Raw genomic sequence first — 24,303 nt, 5'->3', positions numbered from 1 at the left:
CCTTTGTTGTGTAGATCTACTCGTAACTCTGCAGAGCCTGTTAAACGGTTGTGGCGAACTTTGGTACATCAGGAAGCCATTCGGGAGATCTACATACAGAATATCTTTAAAAATGACATGGCAACGGTGCAAGAGGTATTCTCACCAATTTACTTTCTCGAGTTCTACGAAGACGGTTCATTCCTTCTGTTTCTCTGTTTGGAAATGTGAAGGAATTTTTAAACTTAGAATACTCAAACTTAGATTTTTCTGTTTTGGACAAATCTGTCTGGAAGGAATGGAAACATTGTAAGCTTTGTCGTCAAAGAGGACTTGAACGAAGTTGAGCTACAAGCAAGTATTCGATTGCCCAACCTTTTCCTCTTTTCTTTATTTCTATTTTTTCTAATCATATTTTTGCCGTTCTCTCCCATCCTAGTTTGACGACAAGGATTTTGTGGCAGATGTAAAGCCTGTGAAAGTTTTGTACAAAGACGCCGAGGGTATCAACACATTTTGCATTAACAAGGTAAAATTGTAGTTTAATATTAGTCTTTGGATTCTCTTTTACAACAAGGAGGGTCGATTTGTCACCTGACCGCTGTTGAGAAGACACCTGAACGAGCGTGACACGAGCGATTAGCATGCACACCTTCAGACATTAACTTATTCGCAAGTTTGTTAGCCAATGGCCCGTATGATTATCGTGTGTACGAGTGGAGTGTCTTAACGTAGAGTCACATTGTGAAGCTTTTTGGGTGTTTGATTCTTGCTAGGACAGCATACGATCTTTTCTTCCGATACTTGTTAAATTTTACACCAGGACTAATTTCATTTACTTACTTCACTGCCTACAGTAGTTACAGCCATCTACTCTGTCCAGAGCCACATACACGCACCAACACATGCGTAAGACAGCTCTGACTTGTAGTTTAAGACAACCACTAGCTGTCTTGATCCACAAGTCATAGCTTGTTGACCTAAATTTTCTACGGTAAATACAGCCCTAGTTATATCAGCTTAGATCTAGCCTTAGTAACGTAAGCTATCGGCCATAAATGTAATCTTTTACTGTTGTGTTGCAGGCAAATCCAAACTGCATCGCCGTCGGGAGCCTCAAGGACGTCGAAGAAGTTGATATTTCCCGTGTGTTAAGCCCTGAACCGTTGCTGTGGGCTGAAGATGAAGTTGAGCGTGAACAGAGCGACGCTCAGCAGCGAAGAAGGTATCTTCATTTGATAAAAACACTGCAGTTCTGGGCCAAGTTGTTCAAAGCTAGGTTAACATAACCCAGGGTTATTATGAAATCTGATTTCACATCTGGAAGCTTTAAAAGAAAATTCAGTAGAATCCTTTTCGTCTAAAATTGAGTCATTTGATGCTCTAAAAGAACATGAAGAAAATTATCTGAAAAAGCATTTTGAACATAGGGTTAAAGAAATCCAGATAAAAATTTAACCCAAGGCCAGCGCCAAACGGCCTTCTAACAATTTGGCCCTAATAATTTTTTGAAAGGTTCTTTATGCGAAGAGGTGTCATCAACGCCTGAGAGAGAAAGTAGAAGTCTCTGTTGACGTCTTTTTATAACATTGGATCAGCTCAATATTGCTTGTGACTTTGATGATTGTGTGTAGTGTTGCAGCAGCCATTGCTTTAGTTGGATTGGAAGGCTGTCTTTATTTCATTGTTCAAATGTTGCCTCAAAGAGCAGCAAATCATTTTTTTTCAAATGTTGCAAAAACCCAACCCGAATACGCACATACTACTGAAGCCACAGCAGAGAAAGCAAAGATAAGGTCACTCCAAACTACCATATTTGTCATGGCTCACTTCAATTCATAAACATTTTTGGCACGAACACATTCTAAAGTGCAGCCCCTCGTCACTTGCACCACAGAAACTCGTGATTGTATAAGTATTTTGTATTGTTTAGTTGTTTTTATTCTCTTATTTAGTGATGAGCCTGATTTTAGTCAAGCTGGAAATGTCAGCCCACAGAAGAGTACGCCAGGTGGACACTCTCTTCAGTCAGGCACAGTGGTTAGCGCTGCTCATTTATTTATCAGATACAATGTATATATGAAGTTCATATATTTTGAACTGCGGTATTAGGTACGTATGATGCACGATCCTCGCAGTAGAGAGCGCTATTTGTGCAATAGCGAAAATCAGACCTGAAAAAAATCCGGCCTGTACGGGATTCAATTCTACTGCGAGGATCGTGCATCATACGTATCTAATACCGCAGTTCAAAATATATGAACGTCATATATACATTGTATCCGATTTATCATCACGGGTTTATTACGAATCAACTTAACGGCCTGCTCCCAGTTGGCTTGTTAGCTCAAGTGGTAGAGCGCTGCACTAGTATCGCAGAGGTCAGTGGTTCGAATCCCGTACAGGCCTGATTTTTTTCAGGTCTGATTTTCGCTATTGCATAAATAGCGCTCTCTACTGCGAGGATCGTGCATCATACGTATCATTTATGTATCCTGCAGCTTTCTCTCCGCGATTTTACTCCACTGGTCGCGAAAGTTGTGAATATCATTAAACAAACATCTAAGTTTAATGAGGAAAGAAGGCTGCGCACCTGAAAAAAAAAAATAAGGAAAATTACCATAGTATATAAAATTTAGTAAATTGCAAGAACCTGTTTGATGTTTAAAATCGCTGGGTAGGAGACGTGATTTCCACGGAGGCTGGAACACCTAAGGTTAACATTCCTCGAAGCTCAGTACAAATGCAGTTAAAGCGAAATTTCTAATTTCGTGTCAAGAATTGTTGAAAACTGAACATTTGTTTCTCATTTGTGCAGCTTTTCAGGAGAAGTGTTCATGGCGTCAAACGGATGGATTCTCATCCTCATCTTCCATACTGTGAGTATCAAAAATAAACTAACCATCACTTTTCTATCACTGTCTTAGAAAGTAAACTACCATCACTTTTCTATCACTGTCTTAGAAAGTAAAGCAGTCATGTATTTGATTTTTACTTCGTCGCATAGATGTCTCCGGCTCTCAAGATGGAAGTATTCGTATGTGGGAGTTTGGTCATGCGCAGGAGATCACATCCCATCGTACATCTGGTTCGTATCAAAGAGTGACCAGAGCACGGTTCAGTCCCCATGGCAACAAGGTATTCTCAGGATCTTTTTATTAGTTCTCCCTTTAAGCTACAACAAATTTCTTGGTAGATTTTAGTGTTTTATCAAGATAACAGTTTAACTCGCAAGTTTTCTTACATTTATTTCCAGTTCACTGTGAGAACTTACCTGATAATTACTTCTGCTCGTTTAAGGGCTTAATGAACAGGCTTTTATCCGGTTTGTGTCAGTGTTTCTTTATTCCATGGGCTAGGCTGGTTAAATATCAAATTTTTTTTGCCTCTCGTGATCTAGTGCTAGTACTGATCTAGTGCTCAGTACTAGCGGTTTCTCCAAGCTTTGTAATTTTCCATGAGAAGTTCACGTTTTGTATGATTATTCTCTCAGTGACACACATTCTCGAAGTTGCCAAAAGAAGGTTGACTTTCCATCTTTGAAGAGACCGCAGAAACTGTCATGAAATCTTTCAAAATCGTCCCACGCACAGAGTTGTTACCGCTGTGATGTCGTTATGTTTTGCAGGTCGGAATTTCAGATGCCAGTGGTCAGTTGGTTTTATGGCAAGTTAGTAGTACATCCACATCTGCTGATCCTTTTTTGGTAAGACCTGCATTTCAAGTGCTGTGCTCATAACTCAAATACAAGAACATTAACCGTCAGCAGCTGATCTTAAAACCTATTTTTTCTTTTTATACCAGACTCTGAAGTGTCACAATAAACAGACCAGCGACTTCGCATTTGTTGGCTCTTCGAGTTTTCTAGCAACGGCAGGACATTCCTCAGATGGAAGGTGCACTTAGCATTTTAGTTCGGTTTTGGTTTCAAAACTTCCAAAACTTTAAAAACTTTTCTACCGAGGTTCCGTATGAATTACCACGATTAATGTAGTTGGACAATAAGCGTTGCCCCAAATAGATGTTGCTGATTTCCCTTTCCTGCTTCCAGATTGCCATAGCTTATTTATGTGATCTTTTTTCCCTCTCAGCAATGTTTGCCTTTGGGATACTTTGGTTCCTCAGCACAGTTCACTCGTTCATGGTAAGACTCTTTTAATGTTTTTGAGAATAAATATTTTGTTGCAGTTGTGAGCAATACACGATCGAAACACTATCAGTGATTTTGTTAAAAAAAAATAATAAACGAAAAAAAGGACCAAAACAAATTGCCGCAAACGTCGCAGCTAATTAACAATTATTCCACGAGCGCGCGTTGGATATGAGATGATAGATAGCCAACGAGGCGCGTAGCACCGAGTTGGCTATAATCATCTCATATCCAACAAGCGCGAGCGGAATAATTGTTTTATTAAAAACGTTAAATTAAATTATTAAATTTTATTAAATTTTTAGCTCCCTTTTGATTTTAAGCTAACACGTACGCTTGCCATATTTGTAGATTATGATATATTGGCTGATATACCATAATGGCTAAGCCAATAAAAAGTCTTGAATTGCATTATCCAATGATCTAGTTTTTAATCATAAGAATTACCAGTCACTCCAAGTGTGATCATTACCCCATTTACAACAGCAAAACGTGTTTAGTTACACCGTGTTAAACTAAATCAAATCAGAAACAGAGAGCTGACAAACAGAATTTCCTTAGGATTAAAATACTGACTCATATTTTCAATGGGCTACATTTGAAGCCGACAAACAATGGTTTAAGCAGCTTCTATGAAGAAAAAGTTTCAAACCGTTTGTAACAAAACATCTTTCAGACATGTTTAAGCTTTGGTGTGAATAGCGCATAGGTTACACGTGTTTTCGAGCGCACACGTGACTAGACCAACATTTCTGAAGGGGACTGGGACGGTTACATGTAAATTAACACCACAGTTGCAGTTCCAGTAGTTTTCTTCCCTTTTTTTTTTAACAGCTTTCATATGTCATGAAAATGGAGCGCCCTGTCTTGCGCATGTTGCTGGTCAGCAGCTGCTCATTTCTGGAGGACGTAAGGGAAATATTTGTATCCTTGAGTAACCCATGTTTCGTTGAAAATATTCAACGGTTGTGTTTGGTAGTAGGCATTAATGTGGCAAGCTAAGAGGAATGGTGAAGTTGGCCAACTGTACTCAGGGTTGTATAATTTGGAAGTGCTGACTGTTATTTAAAATTTTAGCTGGTTACTCCTTTTCATCGCCGGCTCAGTCATCTCCAATCCAATGGGCGGGGTAGGTAAAGCGAAATTCTATAGAGAAGCTGTCAGATCAGCCTATCTGAACTGTTTTTATTCCGACTTTATCCTTGGCAAATGGTTTAGTGCTTTGTAGAAAAGGAACGGCTTGAATTAATTGAAGTGTTTTAATGATTCATTCGGTTTTTCCTCAACCACTTCATTTTGGTCCAGCTTGTTGTCCATATCGTCTGCTTCTGTTTCTTTCTTGTGTACCTCGTGAAACGTTTCGACAACTTAACTGAGCGTCCTTAACAGATGTAAGGTATATTTGATCTACGACAGCGTCAACTACGACACACATTTTTGGCTCATGATGCGCCGGTGAAAAGCATAGTTGTGGATGAAAATGAAGAATTCTTCATTTCCGGCTCTGAAGATGGAGATATTAAGGTATTCGTAAACGGGATAACTTGTTGGTTTTAGCTCAATCGTGCTTCAACGAGGCAAGCGGACTAGCAGAATGTTTTACTTTTGAAATCAGTTTCTTGTTACAGCCACTCGCTTAGTTTTCAGCCTTCTTGGTGAATGAATGAATTCCTTATTTATATTGCGCCTTTTCTATATAATATTCAAAGGCGCAGTAGGCCCATCAATTTGATAGACACTACACAAAGATAGACCACAACACCGGGCACTACGTGCCCAACTCTTTTCGAACAGCGTGTGGGTTCTTTAACGTCCCACAAATTTTTTTATCACATACAAGGGCTTGTGAGATGGGACATCCATTTATCGTCCCGATCCGAGAAGACTAGAAAGTCTAACCACTTGCAGATATTATTACAAAGGCAGCACTTTCTTCTCAGTTATTTAAAGACCCTGAGTGTTGGTCCGGCTGGATTTAAACTCACGACCTCCCGCACAACAGTCCGGCGCTCTACCAATTGATGACAGACATTTAGAATTATCATTGTGTAGTTGTGATTAGCTTATGATTATATTTTGTTGAGGTAGATTGGTTGTTGCCAATATCTTTTTTTTTTTTTTTAGCCCATTTTGATATACTTCACGTCGATCGGAGAAGTGCCGCTTTGATATTGTAAAGCGCTCATAATTTTGAAAAGACCCGGACAACTATTGTAATTGGTTGGTTGTACAGACATTCTCTTGATTTAAATCGGAATTGAAAATTAAGGCCTCTGCAAAATAAGTTGCAGGAATTGCTCGTTTTTCGTTCTAATATACTTCTGTAACATTACTTTATTGAATTGCTTTCTCATTTCAGGTGTGGGGTTTGTCAGTACACGAAGAGCTAGAGTGTTACCCGAAAGAGCACAGCAAAGGGGCTTATCTTCTGAAGTATGGGACTCAGGGTGTGGCCCTTATGAACCTCCACAATGGACAATTATTCTCCTGTGGGGGAGATGGTACAGTGAAATGGAGACAGCTCTCTGTTAGGGAAACTATTTTCAACAGCAAACTGCTATGACAATGATTCTTGATCTCACAATATTTGCTTCGTGAGAATTGTGGTGACAAAGACAGCTTCAAAAAATAAATTGATGGCAAGCAGTTACAATGACAGCGGTAATGCATTGACAGAAGTGTATTCCCAGCTGTTCTTTGGACTGTTGTTTGTCAATGAAACCTTTTTTTTGTACTTCTTCAAATGACTGACAGTTCACTTGGCTTATACTGAACATCTGAAATGATTAAAGATGCACTGAACAATGTTGCAAATAAAACTAAGAAAGAATTCCCTTTTATTACGATAGTCACTGCTAAGTTGAGTACGAGACTCAAGGAAAAAGAGGATTTACATTAATATATCCTTCTGACAGTTTTTGTGCACAAGTTCTTTACACAAATTGTGTTTGTTTGGTGTGGTACATACATTGATATTGTAAAAGCAGGAATAGAAACATCAATATCATAGATCTGATGTCCTTATTTGTAAAATTTTAGAGTTAAAACAGAGAGCAGTGTGTTTGAAACTTTTGCCAATTAGAAAAAAACATATTTGAGTTTCAAGCAGATTGTGAAGTTAATCATAAAGAGTAGTTCAAAGATCAGTCATCTTTATATATTGAAATTGTGATTATGGCTGTGCCAGCAATCGTTTCTGGGAAAAGGCATTCAACTGGTAGGCATGCTACCCAAAGTGCTCCAAAGCAAAGTACTGGTTTGATGATGACTTGCTTTTTTTGAACATCAAACTTTTTCATGCAGATATTTGGGGCTCTGAGATAGCAATTTCCCTAAGCTTAATTGTGAAGAACAAGAATATAACAAGCATAAACATATAAGTGGAAAAAGATAGAAAAGAACGATTGTTTTCATCAGGTTTTTATGTATTTTTTAGTTATGTACATTCATGCTGAATTCTGTGAACCCATCTCAAGCTATCAAGTTCAAAGCATAATAATGTGGAAAATATATTAGAAGTGTAAACAGCAGGGTTTTTTTCCCCTTTGGCTGGCATGATTTCTTTTGTTCTTATTCAGGTTTGACTCTTTTGTTCTACAGTGGCTAATCATTTGAAATTGAAAGTACAATGAGCTACCTGTAATTATCAATTGTATTTCTTAATTCCTCAGACATCCTAGGAACCAATTCTTAATGGTAAAAAAATAAATCATACTAATTTCTCTGTCACTGCCCACCCTTTTGGGAAAGTACTTCCAGCAACAAGACAGAGTCATGTTGGATTACTACATATGCATCTAGACATGGTTCACTTCAAAAAGGTCTGTATTCACTTGTATTAATAACATAAAATAAATTATATATAAATTTACACTGGTATGAAGTATAATTTAGCAAATGCTTCATAAAGAAAAGTTTCCCATTACAATGTTAATTAGTGCACCACTTACTGATAACAGTGTACTGGCACACAAAAACAGTATTTTTCATAAAATTAAGAGTTGTAGCAAATTTTCAGCCTTGATCAGAATTGCACTTCATCAAGTCATCCAACTGAATCTCTAAGAAGGTTTCAATTTCATGTTAGGATTCCAAACAGGTATTGCACCTGCAATTGATGAAATTAATCCTAGTAACCCAGCCAAACCAACATTCAACTCGATTACACCCATAACATTGAAAGGCAACAGGAAATCAGCTGAATTTTTTACTGTGTCAAGCAAAAGTTGAGGACGGGTCATAAGCCTGGATGTAACAGAACTTCCTTGTGAATAGCTTTCTTCTCCACCATCATGTTTCTTTGCTGGGACAAAAATTAGGGTCAAGATCTCATACAGGTTTCTGAGAAGGCCAAACACAAGAGCAATAGCCCAGAATTTTGCCTGAAACTTTGACCATTCTTTTGGGGTAGCTTTATAGAGTCCCAATCTTACAGCCCAGGTAACATGATCAATAATGTAATACAAAGCCAGAGTAGCACGGCGACAGATGATGAGGACCTTTAGAATGTTGTCGTGATGGATGTCCTTGGCTCTTATTGCCCCAATGATCATGTCTAAACTCTTTCCCAACCTAAATACTGAGAAAAAAAAAAAAAAAAAAAAAAAAACTGATACAGCAGTGTTTTTCTGATTTTTAAAGTACACAGGAAAATTTTGATTTTTAACTACACAGGAAAAACTGGACAGCATAAAGGGTTTTCAGTCTTGGCTACTGATCAGCAGTTTTTACTGTCTGAATATTTTTATCTGTAGTAATGGTCCTAATGACAACTACCAATGTTTATAAGGATACCACAAAATCAAGTGAATGTTGAAGGGTTGCTACCCATGTTCTCTGCCTGTTTAAATTTTCTCTACTGCTACTGAACTTGAAATGTAAAACCCCCTGCAGACCTGTACAAAGTACAAGCAGTCTCGGTTTGATCGAAACCCTAATATTAATTGGTCTCATCTAAAGAATCAACTTACATTTCCTTGAGGTGCTTGTCTGTTTATCAAGTGTTTTTGCCCTGTTCACCCAATCAACACTTGCACCGCCTTGTTGAAGAAGATAACTGGACAACCTAGAGGCATACTGAATAATCCTGATGACAAGAAATTCATGAGTATTAATCAAATAATTTTGGTTGCTCAAGTACATTTAGCAAGTATTAACATTTTTTAGGTTAAATGCAGCATCTGAACTTAAACAAAAAACAAGTGAGAACTACCAATCCTAGTAAAACAAACCAGAATGCAAAAAGAGAAAAATACACGAAATATTTTATAAACTAAATTATTCAACAGAGTGGTCAATAGTGTTTTTACCAGAATGGCAATGTGGACTTTGACTTGTGGTGGGCTGTGGTTACTAATCACTTTTGTATGTGGTGTTTTTCCTTGTATACAAGTGCTTAGCAACTTAAGAATATTACAAGACATTAAATCTACATAATTAATCTAAATCCATAGGTGGCATCGCATAATAATAATAAAGACAGTAGAAGGTATCTGATTGCTTAACAGAAAACCAGAAAATAATAAAAGTTAAAAGACTAACGAGTGACCTGGCTGCACACACACACAAATATAATAATAACAACCTAATACCTAGTAAAGTTTTGCTTACGTAAAATATCCACAAGGAACATTCAGTCACCATATTATATCCAGATATATTAAAATTTGTTACTGCTCGTACACATCAATCTGATCTATTCAGATCGCCACAAATTTTATTGAGGAAATCAAATTCTTCTGAATACAGGTAGCCGCTTGAAGGAGAACACGTTAAGATTGAAACGTTGTTTTCATGCTTTAGTGTCAGATTGTATGACTTAGAATAAAAAGACCCCCTCAATGTTCGTTCTTACTCAATCATCACATGATTGTGTAAAACAAACAACTTATTGCCCCTTGACTGGCATACATTCATGAAACAGTAGTATTTATCTCACGAATCGGTGGTTTATAATATAGCGCACGATATTCGCTTTTCTGTGAAATAAATGCCAATATCTGTACGTACATTTGACGTCATCAATGACACTGCTTGATTATGTACCACGTGTTACTGCGTTCTCAAATAATTTCTCTCTACTGCTACTTTCTCTCTACAGCTTACCAAAACACAGATTTACTGAATTCTTTAAAATTTTATATTTAACTACAATTCTATATTTCAAGAAAACAAAATTCATTTCTATTAATGGTGAAGGAAATATTTTATCGATAAGAAAACATCATAATTGTAAAAATTTCTTGTTCCATACTGAGCCACGTGAACTAGTTACAACTGCTTAATTTTCCACTTACCGACATAGTTTATCCCTTCCTAAGGTCTGTTGATTGTACTTCACCACTGCAGCGACTACATCCATGGTTTTCCCCAACAGTTCAACAATTGCCACCGCTTCAAGCTGAAATGATCGAGGGCAATCTCACGTTTAACTACGTATTCTCGGTAAACGTACCTTTGAACTTCTAGCAAACTGGGTCTAGGACGATTGATCTCGTGAGAGACTGGGCTAAAGATCCCGTTGTCAAGGAAAGCTAAGATGGCGGCAAAACAAGATTATGGAAAGGATCTCATGTCTCGCAGAAAACCTCGTTGTTTAAAAGAAAACTAAAACATTTGAATTATAGGACCTTTAAAAATGCGTGTTAAGAAACCGAAGCGGCCAACAACACCTCCTTCGGAAGATGAAGTCGATGACAGTTTTGTTGTGGACCCAGATCAAATTTTCGATGAATTGCCTCAACCATTTCGACTTGTTGAAAAAATTTTGAGGCAAGTTTTCGACGCTGCTTGGGAGCGTATAGAAGGCATTGAAGAACGAAAGGCATTGAAGCGCTCAAAAGCTGTGTTACCATTGTTTGAACTTGGAAAACAGCTGTCTGAGTACAACGGAACAACTTGTATTTGCCCGGCCACCGATGGAAATTACATGTTTATTTGTCATACCAATAGATTTACAGTAGTAGACAGTTTTTTAGAAACTGTTGTTGCTTCCTACGAAGAATTAGAAGGTAACGCTGTACATATGTCTGCTTGTTGCCTTCAGGAAGGATATTATCTTATTTCTACCTTGGATGATGAAGGTACGAAGCTTTTGTCAACTTGCTTGCATGTACAGTGTCCTTAATCATAAAATAAACTTTAAAATGTTTTGTCTTTAGATGACCATGTATACCATTTGAAAAGGTCAAATGAACTAATAATAACGTCCCAAAAACAGCAGAGTCATGTCTCATTATCTCTCTTTTACTTTGTAATTTTGTATCGGATAGTAAGAATATATTGCTGTTTAGTCAAATGTACTCAATTCTTTTCTTATACCAAGGGTGTGCTAGGCTCTTCTGTTTCACTGGAGATAAGGTTCATCTCATACGAACATTCAATGAACCTGTAAGTACATACTGATCACTGTTTTAAATTTTATAGCTGAAAAGTTGCATTTTTATTGGCCACTAAATGACAAGTAAACACTAAAAACCACAATCACCCAAAACAAAGTGAAACTTTAAGTAGGTGTAGTAGTATTTCTGCATTTTAATGGGTGAACAAACAATTTTTAGTTCTTAAGTAAAGGAATGACATTGTATTATCAATTATTTTTTAATGTCAATCCACGTTAGGAAACAAGCAAGCAAGCCATAGCAACCCTTGTAGACGTAAGTCAAGATGGGGGATATATTGGAGTTGGATGGAAAGGTAACTCTACAAAAAATTAAAATAATTCAAAGGACAACATGAACAGATTATTAAAATAATTCAGTTTAAACTTGTAAAAGACCTTATTTAGGTGTTTTTAGAATTAAAGGGGAGCTGTTAAAAAATTAGAAGTTGCAATTTCTCATCATGGGACATGGTCTTTCTCAGAAAACCTTGACCATTTGTAAAATAGGGTAATATGTGTCAAAAAGTGTAAAACCTAAACATGCAGGCTATTTCTGGCTACAGATTTAAAAATATACATATAAAAGAGTTTGCAAGGGCAGAGGTTGACTCAATTACCTGTTTAGAATTAGTTTGTTAATAATTATGTTCATATATGATGCAGTTCCCATGAAAGAGAGCTGGGTGGAAATCTATAAAATTCCCAAAGAGACATGGATCAAGGAAATAGAAACAGCCATGGCAGCGGCAGTTCGCTCAAGGAAACCAACATTAGCAGAATCATCTGCCCCAGTGAGTCTTAGGGATGCTTTCAGTTGAAAGTAATTTTTTAATGCATGGTGACAGTTTTACATCTACTCATCCTGTGACTATTATGATTTCTTTGTTTTTAGCTAATTTAACTGTTAATTACTCAAGTGTAAAATAATCCATAACTATCTGCCTGAGGGTTGTGGTTTAGTCAAGCCAGCAGGGGTGCCTATTGTTAAGCCAATTCAAAGAATTAGCTCTTGAACAGTACTTCAAACAATGTAGTTTTTCCATGTTGCATGTTGGAATGTTCAAGAGCCCTCTGGACTTCTTGTTCACTGGAGAAATCTCCAACTCCCAGTTTTGGCCCCATTAGATAGGTGACTTGTATGTCTAAGAATCCTGTTTCCTCTAAAATTGTGAATTACCAAGGGGAGTATGCTTCCTTGTATTATTTGTGGCATATTTTTTTCTGTTTTAGGATTTGGAGGAAATTAATGCAGCAGAACAGCTCCTTAAATCCACTGAGGATCAAGAACCCCTTGAAGGAATGGTAAATGTATGTTTGAAATAAGAAGGCTGATCACTTTTTCTGAATATTTTATGTACTAAAAATCGAGTTTCTAGATGGGATTAGATGGGATTTTTTAAAAATTGTTTATTTTCATCTTTACATTTTATGTACTCTGCTAAATTTATTGAGCATTCCTACATTTAATTCTTTGTCAGTAGAACCCTCTCTGTACAATGGGTTGCTTAGAACTAAGGAGTAACATGCATCATGCCAGGTTTTCTGGTGCTAACCTTCTCTACTGTGATAGTCACCTTCAGGGTCAAGGCCAAGCTCAGCTCAGGCTGGACACAATCAACCTGGCTTGTCAGTTATCTCCTTCACCAAGCCTGCAGCTGTACTACGAGTGCGACCTCCTGCTCCAGTGGGCCCTTGTGCAGCTACAAACTGTTCTGCAGCCTTAAAAGCTGCTGATGCAGAGGGAAATGTCATTGGTAGTGGTTCAAGCCATGTGCTAATGACGCAGTTTTTTGAGAATTATGACAAAGCATTTCACCAGCTTCACAAAGAGGAGTTGAAATATCTGAGCAAAGATGACCAGGACTTGACAAGGTCTGAAATTTTTTATTTATTTAGTGTATGACTAGGTCTTTTATAATTTCTGCATTTTTTTAATGTGAACCATAATATTTCAGTTAAGCTGGTACATATAATAATGTTGTGAGTAACATGTCCTCCCTGAGGTAACTGCCCCTTTAGCCTATAAAAGTCATCATGAAAACTGTACAGTTTTGAAATTTTTACATATTATAGTTCATGCACTGGTATGTCAGTCAAACTCATTATAAGCAGATGGATGATATCAGGGTTAAGTTCTAGGGACAATTAATGATTTATTCATCTCAAAGCATACTTTGCCAATGAAGTTGTGTGGTTGCTGCAATTGTTACAGTGATAGAAGTACTTTTATGTTCACTTGGTTGCAGCTTCCCAAGATTACACTTCCTAATACCTAGCAGATTGATTCCTTCAGGATTGGAGTCTGCACCCAGTAAGCCAGTGATATTTTTGCAATGATGAACATATCTTGGTTAAAAGTCTACAAGATTTTTTTTCAGATCCTCAAGATAGCAAAGTACACTGAGATTATTTATTTTGTGGCATTATCTTTTTTTTGAGGTAAAGTTAACTCCCTAGCAGTGTGGTGGTCTGGAGGTACTCAGTTATTTATGTATTCACTTGTCAAGAATGCTAAAGGTAAGGATCGCATTGTCACAGCCATTTTTTTTTTCATGTGAGATTTATCTTACAGTCCTTGAATATAATGCACATGCCACGTGACACTTGGGGTCTATAATGGTTGCCAATACACACTCTATTGTATTAGCAGATATCTTAATGTGGGGAAAAACTCAAAAGCTCATGAGAATATCCAATGAGAAAATTTCCCTAGTCTACAGCATTTATGTTATTTGTGCAGTACAGATACTGTTAGTAATATTTCATTCTTTAGATACATTAAATAAATGAGTTTACAGGTAAAACTAGTTTGGTGTCTTCCTTAGATCTAGAGCACAAACCAGACATAGTATGGCCTCATTCCAAACAGATCATCATGAGTGCAGTTAGTGAATGTGGCTGCTTTATGGCTTTGGGTCTCAGCACAGGGACTGTTGTTGTTTGGGATGTATATAGAGGTAAGATAACAGGCACTACTGCCACTCAAGTCATGTTTATAGTGGAGAGTTATTTGAAAATTACATAACATTAGATTTTCACTTGTTAATTGCCTGTAATAGCAGGCTACAGAACAGAAGCATTGGTTAAATTTAATCCAACATTTTATCCAACCATGAAAATGAGAGTGATCATTGCAGCATTAATCCAATCATGCAAGATTTGGGGCCACTGGCTATTTACTATTCCCAGGTTACCCAAAGGGTGGACAACGCTATCCACTGGATAAACCTCTGACCAGTGGATAGTGCAGTATGCTTTGTTAAAATTCATCTTGCTGGAATTAGCAATTTATCCATTTGATAGCGTTATCCGCCTTTTGAATAACTGGGCCCATTTCCTAATGTAACCAACCCTTCAAGTTAGGAAAGTTTGTATTGGCCTATGAAACGTTTCCACCACACTTCAGAGGTTAGGAATTTCATGGTTTTTTACTATGTAATGTGAACAGTGTGCATATTTTGTTATCCCTTCAGGCAGTCTGTTGAGGGTCTATCCCATCACTGAGAAAGGAAGAATACTTGTCTTGTGCTTTTTGACCAGTGATAATGGCCTTATTACGATGCAGGGTGGTGATTTATCGCCATCACCAGCGTCACCTTGTGCCAATCTGATTGTAAGCTGTGATGATGGGACATTTTGTCTCCTGCAATGTGGAGTTTCTTTATCACATTCTGCTAAACCTCTTGAGGACAGGTAGGTTCAAAAGATTTTATATTCAAAGTAATTTTTACGAAACGCATCTTACTGTCAAAATCATCCAGAAAATCCGTTTTAAAAAAAATACATTTTAAAGCTCACGAATAGTCATGAAATTTTGTAAGCTCAAAAAAGGATAAAACTTGAAAATGGGACACTGAGTGGATAATTACACGTTACTGAAGATGCTTCAGCTGTATGACCGAGTCAAACATACAAAGTGCAAGTTCAAGAATTGATTTCAGACAGTATTTCATTAACTGAACCAAGTCGATTAAAAGAGGACATTTTTCTCTCTTCTTTCAGATCTGCAGTAGACATGGAGGTCATTACCACTGTTGTAAATATGCCTCAAACACCACAAGTGGTACGGAAACAACTCAAATGTACTGGTTATTTAGGATGTGGGTGACGTCGCCTCCTTGAGCGGTAACGCTCCAAGCTCCGTCACCCCCAAGTGAAGTTCCGTCTTTCCGAAGTATGGTTTCGTCGCCCTCAACTATTGACCTCAGTTTCATTAAGGTTTTAAACGTATTTTGACATAAGTTTTAAAGCTTGAAGGTTCGCTGGCCCGAGTATCAAACCTTTAACTAACGATCGTTTCAAAAAATAAATAAATAAATAAATAAATAAATGAAAAGAGGGAGTCGGTCTAAGTTAGGAACTTAGCTGTCGAAACAATGCGATCGTTAACCACACTTCGGGGCGACATAACCTCTCTCGGGGGCGAAGGGATTTTGAGGCGACCGTGCAAGGAGGCGACATAACATTTTACTGGTATTTACAGTGCCCTGAGGGTTGAGTCTTTTGGTGATGCAGCTCAAAACGGTCATGTTTCACGGGACGCTTTGTTTCAGGTTGCTGCTTTAGCGAAGAGTGGACGAATAACTATGTACGATGTTTGTAGCTGTACAGCAATATGTCATGTCGGGCTGCCCGAGTCTTATCTGCTCTCATCACAGCTTCCTTGTATCTGTGCTAGCGGGAGGGTCTTAATTTTAATTGGTGCGCAAAGTTTTGAAGAAAATAAAGAAGTGTTGGACGGAGAGGTGAGTGTAGGATCCAAAACAGTGATACACACGGCTGCACGTCTATGTCACTTTTTGTCCTCACCACATTTTGACGTCATGTGATCAACTACTGAACAGACGCAGGGCAACATACAATATCTTGTTAAACATGCATGGGACAATCATCGAACGTTTGTGTGTGTTTATATCTCCAACTTGATGATGCTTCCAAAAAAAAGTGCAGTCCAAAAAAATGGTTAGCATCTTTTAAATGACACCTTATTTCACTGTGAACTGATTTTAACCTCTTAATGCCCACAGAAACCCTATCTGGAGGTTGAAATGAAACTAATGCTAATGAAACTGAATAGCACAATGTGTTGTTTGTTCTTCAGACAGCAGTGCCCTTTTCGTATAATCTGCAACTCTTTCCTACCCTGAAAAAATACTGGAGAGAAGATGCAACCTCTGAGGTGTCACCTCTAAAGCAAACCAATACTATCGAAGCAAGGCTACATTCTCTCATACAGGGCAGGTGTGTTACCTTTAGTTCTTTTTACTCAATTTTCGCAGTTCTCGTTAATTTCAATTGTATTTGTTACAGTGATCATCTGAAAAGAGGACCTGTTGACTCATTGTTGCTAAACCCAAAAAGTAGTACCACAAGGAGGCAATGAGAATACATGATTAATACACGATCGGTTTTGGATTTAGTAGAATATTGGTTGAGATGTTTCTCCAACCTATCGTTATGGTGGCCAATTTACCACTATCGGGGAGCATTGGCAAGCTAAATTAATGTGATTTCGTAGTTACTCTACAAGCAAATTTTATTCCAAACCAAGCCTGTGGCCTCGCTCCTTCGCTTGCAAACTTGAATAAAGCCCAGGCCCCAGTTGTTCGAAGATCGATTAGCGCTAACCCAGGATTAAATTTTAATCCAGGTTTCTATATTTCTCTGTTCAAAAGCCATTTTAAGATAATTTTCCCAATTCTTCTTAGAGCATTCAGTCATCAAATTGTAAACAAATGGAATTAAAGTGAATTTTATTTTAAAGCTTTCAGATCTGCAATGAAATTTCCCGGTAACCCTGGGTTATCTTAACCCGCCTTTGAACAACCCGGCCCTGAATATTATGTGCCCATCGTTCTAGAATTAACCCCAGATTCATTTATATTTCAAGAAAAAATAAATGGGTGTAAGATAAGCAGAACATCTAGGCATATCCTATCCTGAAGGAAGCTCTTGCGAAACATTTTGCAAGAAAATAAATCCCTTTTAGTTTAATTCGTTATCAGAATTAAAAGTTATAAACTCAAAACATTTCCTATCTCCTTTCATGAAGACTTGTTAGCCAAGAAGGCAGGCAGATGAGACTTCAGCAGCGGTGGGCTCGGTATCAAACTGAACTGAAGAACATTCACAACAACAAAACAAGGAGAAACTACACCGCATGGCTGACGGCAAAATGTGTTTGAGTGTTACATGAAGAGACTTGTATTACCGGGAGAAATAAAGCTATTGCACTCTTGGTCACTGTCACAGTACAACCTCAGAAATTTCACTTTCCAGCGAGTTGCAGTCGTTGCAGTGTAAGCTGGCTAACGGGACTTTTGTTTCTCTGACAGATAGGAATTTGAGGAATTTTTTTTTCCCAAAACTACGCACAGTATCTGGGACAAAAATATAAACATACTCTGGACTCAGAATACATGCACGACAATGTTAGAATTAATAACTTAATTAGAGCAGTTAAAACTTTCTGTTCCATCACACAATCTTTCGTGAAACATATGAATAAATCATCAACCGTTTGCCTCATTCTTTGAGCGTTGTTTCGAAGATTGCACGTTCATGGAGTAACATTGGTCTCAACTGAACTTTTGTAGAATGTGTTCACGCTGTTATGTGACTGGAGAAATTTATTACGCGATGATGTCGACCAAATAAATATGTTAATTTTACAGTCTGGCAAATGAATGTTTTAATCCCGAACTTGAAGTTTTAGTCAGAGATTTGAAGAGAGGATACTAGAGCGGGTTCATAAAGTCAAACGGGAAATTTTCAATTGCAATTCAATCCGATGGATGTAACGAACAATTTTTTTTAATCGCACATTTTCAAAACGCAGCAGCTTAACTACGCTTTAGTAAAGTTGTGCCTGGAAGTGTTTGATTGATACATCTTTTTCGTCGAATTATGAGAAGTATCACATTTTTTCTGTGCAAATGATATCATAATGAAGTTAGCCGGGGACCTTTGTATTGCGTCAGAATGTACGTCAGACTTTACACGTGTCCTTTACTCCCTACAGGAATAATATGCAATATGTGACACAGTTCCACACAAAACAGTTTAGGATTGAGAAGTGAATTTATTAGTAGCGTAACAAAAAGTGTTTTGTTCTCTTTTGGTTCTCTAATATGAGTATTTTGGAATTTAACCTGCTGATTTCTTGTATTTCTTTAAACAATTCAATATCACACACGTCACGCCGGCGGACAAGGTATTGGAGATAACTCGCTGGCATAATTGCGAGTATTGGATCTTAAACGGCAGAGCCTTTTCTTTTTTCTCTTTTTGAAATGTAATAGAGGCCCAATGAACCACTGAAACATCCAACGTGTATTTGATGGTGGAGTGTAACAATTTAAAATGCAGGCTTCGCTCTAGTTTAAGTTTTTCCTTTAATTAACAAAGGAACGATGACATGGCAAATTTCAGAATGATATTCAAACGAAAATCTCCAACTGGAGTCAACCAGATAGTTTCCAAACTGTTTTTACCTGCATCATAAATGAATGCAAGTTATGCAGTGCCAGGAAACGCGCGACTTTTGGACACCAATCTGTTAACTGGTAAGGAAAACTAAAACTCTTAAACACGAGATGTTAAAGTGTTCAAAAACAAACTTCTTAAGGAGGAGCTTTATTGCAATAATTGCTTTAACTGCTTTGTTCGTATTTCCGTTTTACTTGATGTTGATACTTCAATTCCTGTGGACATGAAATTATTTTTATTTATGTTCTAATGACTAAACTTGTATTTTCGTTCTAATGACTAAACTTGCGTCAGAAAAGTCATTGACTGCATATAAAATGGCCTACACGTGGCACAAGACCCGTCTAACTCCAAATTTGAATACTCTAGCATCTGCTATCGTTGAGAGACTTCCTGGCAGCAGTTGATCCAAAGATAAAAAATGCAGAACATATCAGTAACGAACACAAGCCACAGTAACATTTTTCGTCCTGAGCCAGTAATGTTACCTTCTCAGGCATCTGGTATTGCATTTTGCGTCGCGTTTTTCTGGATCTTAACCTTTATCGTCGTCGGAAACGGTGTCAACATTGTACTTTTTGCATTTAACAAGACACTCCGCAAGAAAGCTTTACTTCTGGTCATTAACCTCGCCATTTCTGATTTCATGTTAGGTGCCGTATCTTTACCTCTGTACATAACTTATTTTGTTGGAAATTATTATCAATTGTGGTTGGTTCAATTCAGTGATCTACCTACCGCTACCTTCTACATATTCGTCGATTTAGCTTTATTACAAGCCTCCTTCCTCTCAGCGGTTTTCATATCTTGTGAGAGACTTTACGCCGTGCACTTTCCATTCAAGCACCGAACGTTGTCTTCGCGGGCATACTGCTTGGTCATTTTAACGGTGTGGATATTGGCCCTTCTCATTGCAGGGATCGGCACAATATTGAGTCACTTAGTTTCGCACAGAGCCACGGTGATTTTTTGGGTTTGTGCTGCTTTGACTCAGATACTTATTATATGCGGATGCAGTATCGGTATTTGGAGAAAGTTTCAAAACGGGGATGTCACAGTACATCAGCGAAACAGAGCCACGCAAAATAAACGCTTAACAAAAGTGTTGCTTTTTGTGTCATTCGTTGAACTGCTAACCTGGTTACCTTTAGTTACGCTCGATTGCGTATTCCTCTCAGGCGTTGATCCAAGATGTTTCGACTACGGAACTTTTCAATTCATCGCAAATATTCTTAATTATTCGGGATCTTTTTTCAACCCTGTTGTTTACGCATTAAGGATCCCTGAGTTCAGAAAAGCGCTGAGTTTGTGCTGCACCAGCAGAGGAAGCATATTTAGTAGGAAACGGAATGAAAAAAGAAGAGGAAAAACTTCAGTTTTGACAACGATGCAGTCAGGAACGTTACAAAGCTATCCAAGCCGACCTCAAGTGGCTTCTCAAGAGTTTGCTTTTGATACCCGTTTGTAATCATGTGAAGCGTGAGTGTCACGTTTACGGATACGAACTCTAATCGTTTTTTATTTATGTAACTCCTCAGTTTTTAGCACAAAGACACTAAGAAACTTTCAATGACTTTCTATTAAATTTGTTTGCGCGCTTTGTTTGATTTCTCTTCCGTGACTAGCGAATATCCGCTCGAAGCTAGCTACACAAAGCACTGTTCATTTCTATATCCCCTAAGTCAAAGTGTAAGAACTAAATTCGCCTTCTATTAGCTAGTAGTTCAGTTGCGAAGAGTCATTGTAGTGAAACCATTTCGGAGCCGAACGGAGTTTAGGAGTTCTCTACCCCGCAGTCAAGATCCGATTTAAGTTACGCTCGTAATATTCCTCATTTTTATCATTTCTAGTTCTGTAGTCTTTCGGTTTTCCTTATATCGAACCTTCATGTATCCGTTCTATAGTTTTTACCGCCTGTGCCGTACAAAGACTGCCAGCTTAAGTGAATAAAGAGTTTGATGCTGCTACTTGTCTAAAGTTCAACACTGTGGTTATACTGGCGAACTCCGGTGCACAACACCACGTGTCTGCGGCATCGGGAACGCGACAGTGAGAGCTATTACTGATGTTGATCAACCAGTGCTACCAGCGTTGGTACTTTCATAGCATTAAATGAAAATTATTTTCTGAAGAATTTATCCAACAGAATTGCAAAAATTACATCAAGTGTTGACTACAATGTAATTGAACGTTTTTGAAAGTTTATTTAGAATAGTTTCACTTGACTTTCTGCCGTCTTCATCATAACAGATCTAAATAACAGCAACTAAGTCTCGCCCTATTGTGGTTGATGCACAGCCCGTGAAATTTTTCTTTGTGTAAACAAAATATCTCGAAATATCGTAAATGCATTCTTATCGTAAAACGGGCTTTTTGCGATCACTTTAAATTTTTGCATCACTATTAGTCGCAGCTCTCACTGTGAGTCTCTACGCGAAATTTGTTGATTTCAGGAACTTATTTTACATAGGACGGCTCAGAAACGAACAAAGGTTTAAAACTCAAGCGGCGAGCTATTCTTCTCTTCATAAAGTGTTTTTTTTTGTTATGTTGTAGTTGCCGCCGCTGTCATGGTTTCCTAAGTATCACAACTGGAGGCGGAAACACTTGACCGCATCCCCTAGGCATTCGCATAACAAGCGTCTGATAATCGAACCAAAAATACCAAAGGCAATGACATCACCGATTTGAAAGGTTTGTTTTCGGTGGGCGTTTGCCATATTATTGTGAAGAGATAAACTTGATTTTTTTTTTTAAATATATCCGGCGTAGTGTGTATGGGCTCTTACTTTGATTCTCCGGCTTGTCTTTAAATTGATATCATTCTGAAGTAGTTTGAAGATTATCGCAAATCAGGCGGTGTGCGCACTCCGATTGCATTACAGTGTAGTAGCATTATTTTCAATATGGCGGTAAAAGCGGCAGAAATCGACAGATTTTGACTGAACATTCCGCAAAAGTTAGGCTGTTTCTTTTTCCTCTCACTATAGGTAAATATGATTTGATATATTTTGAATGTGTAGAAGTATTTTTCGTACGTATTTGTCGCGTATTCTATTGTTCTCAAGGACAAACGCAAGCACCGTTTTTTTAGCATGTTATTTCAGACCGGTTTTCGAGAAGGTCAAATTCGTTGTACGTCGTAGTTTGAAGCCTTTCAAATATTTGTATGGCCACTTTGATCCTTCTTCAACAGCTCTGACTAAACGCGCTCCAACGGTACAAATGTTTTATGCATTTTAAGTGATAGTGTTTGAGACCCATTCATGCAGCGAAAAGGCCCATTGTTGCGTTTAGTGTATTGCGTTACACAGCGTTACTACTGCAAGGACATTTATTATATGTACTCAATCGTGTTGTAAATCTACTTTCCCAAGTGAAAGAAAATTGACTAATCGCGAGTGTTGTGTGGTACATCTTTTATCTTGATCATTGAATGAAGAACAGTTTATTTAGAGCAATGAAATGACTCACTTGATCCATAGTAACCTCTACCTTTCCTGAGGCGACACGCCGGAAAGCCGGAAGCCGGAAGCCGGAAATGAAAAGGCAGTCGACCGTTGAAAGTTGTGGATAGGCCTGTGAGTCTCCTACCATTTGCTAGCGCTTTTAAATCTTCTACCCTCAAGGTTAAGCTCTTACTAGGATATCTCTTGATGACTTTCCTTCGCGATGTGATACTAAGGGTCAGTTTTGAGGTGTCATTTCCCTATCTGTATGTTCTTGAGGTTTGGCAAAGCCGGATGAGATTGTATTACAAAAGGCAATATTTTCTTCCGTGCGCACGCTATTTTCTTTGTTTTAAAGTATACTTCTCTCCTGCAGAAATAACTTCAGAGATACGTTTCTCAAAACTCCCATCTAGGGTTCCTCCATTCTCGAAGGGTATTTTGAAACTCTACATTTTTACTAAACGAGACAAATTCCTTCTTAGGAGGCGCGGGGCTTCTCCTTTTACAAATCCCGTATTCGCGCTTGGTGGAAAAAGTTCGTGTAATACAACGTCTCTGTCTCGTTAATATGCGTTTGCATGTCAAAGGTCAATTCCCTGTTAAATAACTCGCGTCTAGGGACATAATTTCTGACTTTGAAATTATTCATCCCGCCGTCGGTTGTGAGTGTAACTGTTGCCATTTGTGTCGAGATTATTACATGACCAGAAGGCAGAGATCCCATGAGATCGCACGGCGCTTGCGCAGGTTATTGCACTATTTGCGCTTAACGCGGTACGTTATACAAATTCTTGGAGCTTGGTTTTTCTACGCTAAAAACCTTTTTGACACGAATTGCTGGAGAGTTAACGAATTCAGTGTGATTATGTGAAATCACGAAGACCACACAACTGACGAGCGCGCCCCTGAAACGTCAACGGACAGTGGCGCCCAGCGCCGAGCTATCTCATGTGATCTATCGCCTTCTGATGTCATGTGATAGAATCTCATCCTAACTTCAACGTACAGGTAAGTCTCGTTTCATTCTCCAATTCCTAGGCAGATTGCAGTTTGGAATCTTTCTCAATAACATCAGTAGCCCCCAAAGAACGAATTCGTCACGGAGGAATCACGGGAGTCACGCAGGCCCGTCAAACGTTTTAACTTTCGAAGGAACGCCGCAACAGACAGTGAATCCCCATTACAATCCATGTATATTCACGCTATCTTGCTGCCACACAAGAAGTTCACTCCAACGCGTCAAGATGCAAATGACTCAATTTTTGGTTTACGACCATGATCCACTATTTATTTATTCATTTAACAATTTGCCAAAGGCAGGTAAATTTACAATAGGACAAGGTTGTCCCCTACTGGGTAAATTACGGCTTATACTATTTTGCGAAACGAAACGAAACGAAACGAAACGAAATTGTACTATTTTGCGAAACGAAACGAAACGAAACGAAATTTTGCGAAATGGCGTTTTTTCGCCTTTATTTAGCAAAATCTCCTCTTCGTCCGAAACAAAATGTTTCCACCAATAAAATGATAAATATTTCTAAGAGCCTGGTCACCTCTCATTTTATTGACCATAGTAGAATTCGTTTCGCAAAGTAGTAATTTTGACAGAATTACTATTTTGCGAAATGGCGTTTTTTCACCTTTATTCAGCAAATATGCCCTCTTCGTCCGAAACAAAATGTGTCCACCAATAAAATGATCAATATTTCTAAGAGCCTGGTCACCTCTCATTTTATTGACCATAACAGAACTCGTTTCGCAAAGTAGTAATTTGACAGAATTACTATTTTGCGAAATGGCGTTTTTTCTCCTTTATTTAGCAAATATGTCCTCCTCGTCCGAAACAAAAT

At 38.1% G+C, this 24,303-nt stretch overlaps 3 protein-coding genes across 6 annotated transcripts in view; 2 read left to right on the top strand and 1 right to left on the bottom strand.

Annotated features, from left to right (window-relative positions):
• The window catches only part of LOC111345733 (dmX-like protein 2), a 28,212-nt gene extending 20,212 nt beyond the window's left edge, over nucleotides 1-8,000 (top strand). For both annotated transcript variants that reach the window (XM_088759236.1, XM_088759235.1), the window contains exons 27-38: nucleotides 15-135; nucleotides 419-508; nucleotides 1,065-1,204; nucleotides 1,935-2,019; nucleotides 2,798-2,858; nucleotides 2,987-3,117; nucleotides 3,608-3,685; nucleotides 3,784-3,875; nucleotides 4,071-4,123; nucleotides 4,964-5,053; nucleotides 5,526-5,653; nucleotides 6,489-8,000. In XM_088759236.1, the coding sequence (XP_088615362.1) occupies nucleotides 15-135; nucleotides 419-508; nucleotides 1,065-1,204; nucleotides 1,935-2,019; nucleotides 2,798-2,858; nucleotides 2,987-3,117; nucleotides 3,608-3,685; nucleotides 3,784-3,875; nucleotides 4,071-4,123; nucleotides 4,964-5,053; nucleotides 5,526-5,653; nucleotides 6,489-6,692 (1,273 nt within the window). In that variant the 3' untranslated portion in view covers nucleotides 6,693-8,000. The remainder of the gene's footprint in view (nucleotides 1-14; nucleotides 136-418; nucleotides 509-1,064; nucleotides 1,205-1,934; nucleotides 2,020-2,797; nucleotides 2,859-2,986; nucleotides 3,118-3,607; nucleotides 3,686-3,783; nucleotides 3,876-4,070; nucleotides 4,124-4,963; nucleotides 5,054-5,525; nucleotides 5,654-6,488) is intronic.
• LOC111345641 (peroxisomal membrane protein 11A) lies at nucleotides 6,950-10,605 on the bottom strand. The gene is made up of 3 exons (XM_022952957.2): nucleotides 10,426-10,605; nucleotides 9,100-9,215; nucleotides 6,950-8,708 (listed from the first exon to the last, which is right to left on the bottom strand). Exons 1-3 carry the CDS (start codon nucleotides 10,488-10,490, stop codon nucleotides 8,191-8,193), a joined length of 699 nt encoding a protein of 232 aa, XP_022808692.1. The 5' UTR covers nucleotides 10,491-10,605; the 3' UTR covers nucleotides 6,950-8,190.
• Nucleotides 10,606-10,619: 14 nt separating this feature from the next.
• LOC111345476 (WD repeat-containing protein 93) lies at nucleotides 10,620-18,181 on the top strand. 3 transcript variants are annotated; one of them, XM_022952858.2, is made up of 14 exons: nucleotides 10,620-11,211; nucleotides 11,454-11,518; nucleotides 11,749-11,824; nucleotides 12,174-12,301; nucleotides 12,741-12,812; nucleotides 13,081-13,382; nucleotides 13,757-13,821; nucleotides 13,950-14,027; nucleotides 14,336-14,467; nucleotides 14,984-15,203; nucleotides 15,513-15,573; nucleotides 16,064-16,255; nucleotides 16,612-16,751; nucleotides 17,563-18,181. In XM_022952858.2, the coding sequence occupies exons 1-14, from the start codon at nucleotides 10,767-10,769 to the stop codon at nucleotides 17,693-17,695; spliced, it is 2,109 nt and encodes a 702-aa protein (XP_022808593.1). In that variant the 5' UTR covers nucleotides 10,620-10,766; the 3' UTR covers nucleotides 17,696-18,181. The 3 variants fall into 3 exon arrangements, with proteins under 3 accessions (XP_022808593.1, XP_088615363.1, XP_022808528.1); XM_088759237.1 differs by having other exon boundaries at nucleotides 12,741-12,818; nucleotides 13,956-14,027; XM_022952793.2 differs by having other exon boundaries at nucleotides 12,741-12,818.
• Nucleotides 18,182-24,303: the final 6,122 nt, after the last annotated feature.

Source organism: Stylophora pistillata, chromosome 4, assembly GCF_964205215.1.
Source record: "Stylophora pistillata chromosome 4, jaStyPist1.2, whole genome shotgun sequence".
Taxonomy (NCBI): Eukaryota; Metazoa; Cnidaria; class Anthozoa; order Scleractinia; family Pocilloporidae; genus Stylophora; species Stylophora pistillata.
The sequence above is the reverse complement of the archived record's forward strand: the minus strand, read 5'-3'. Positions and strand labels throughout refer to the sequence as shown.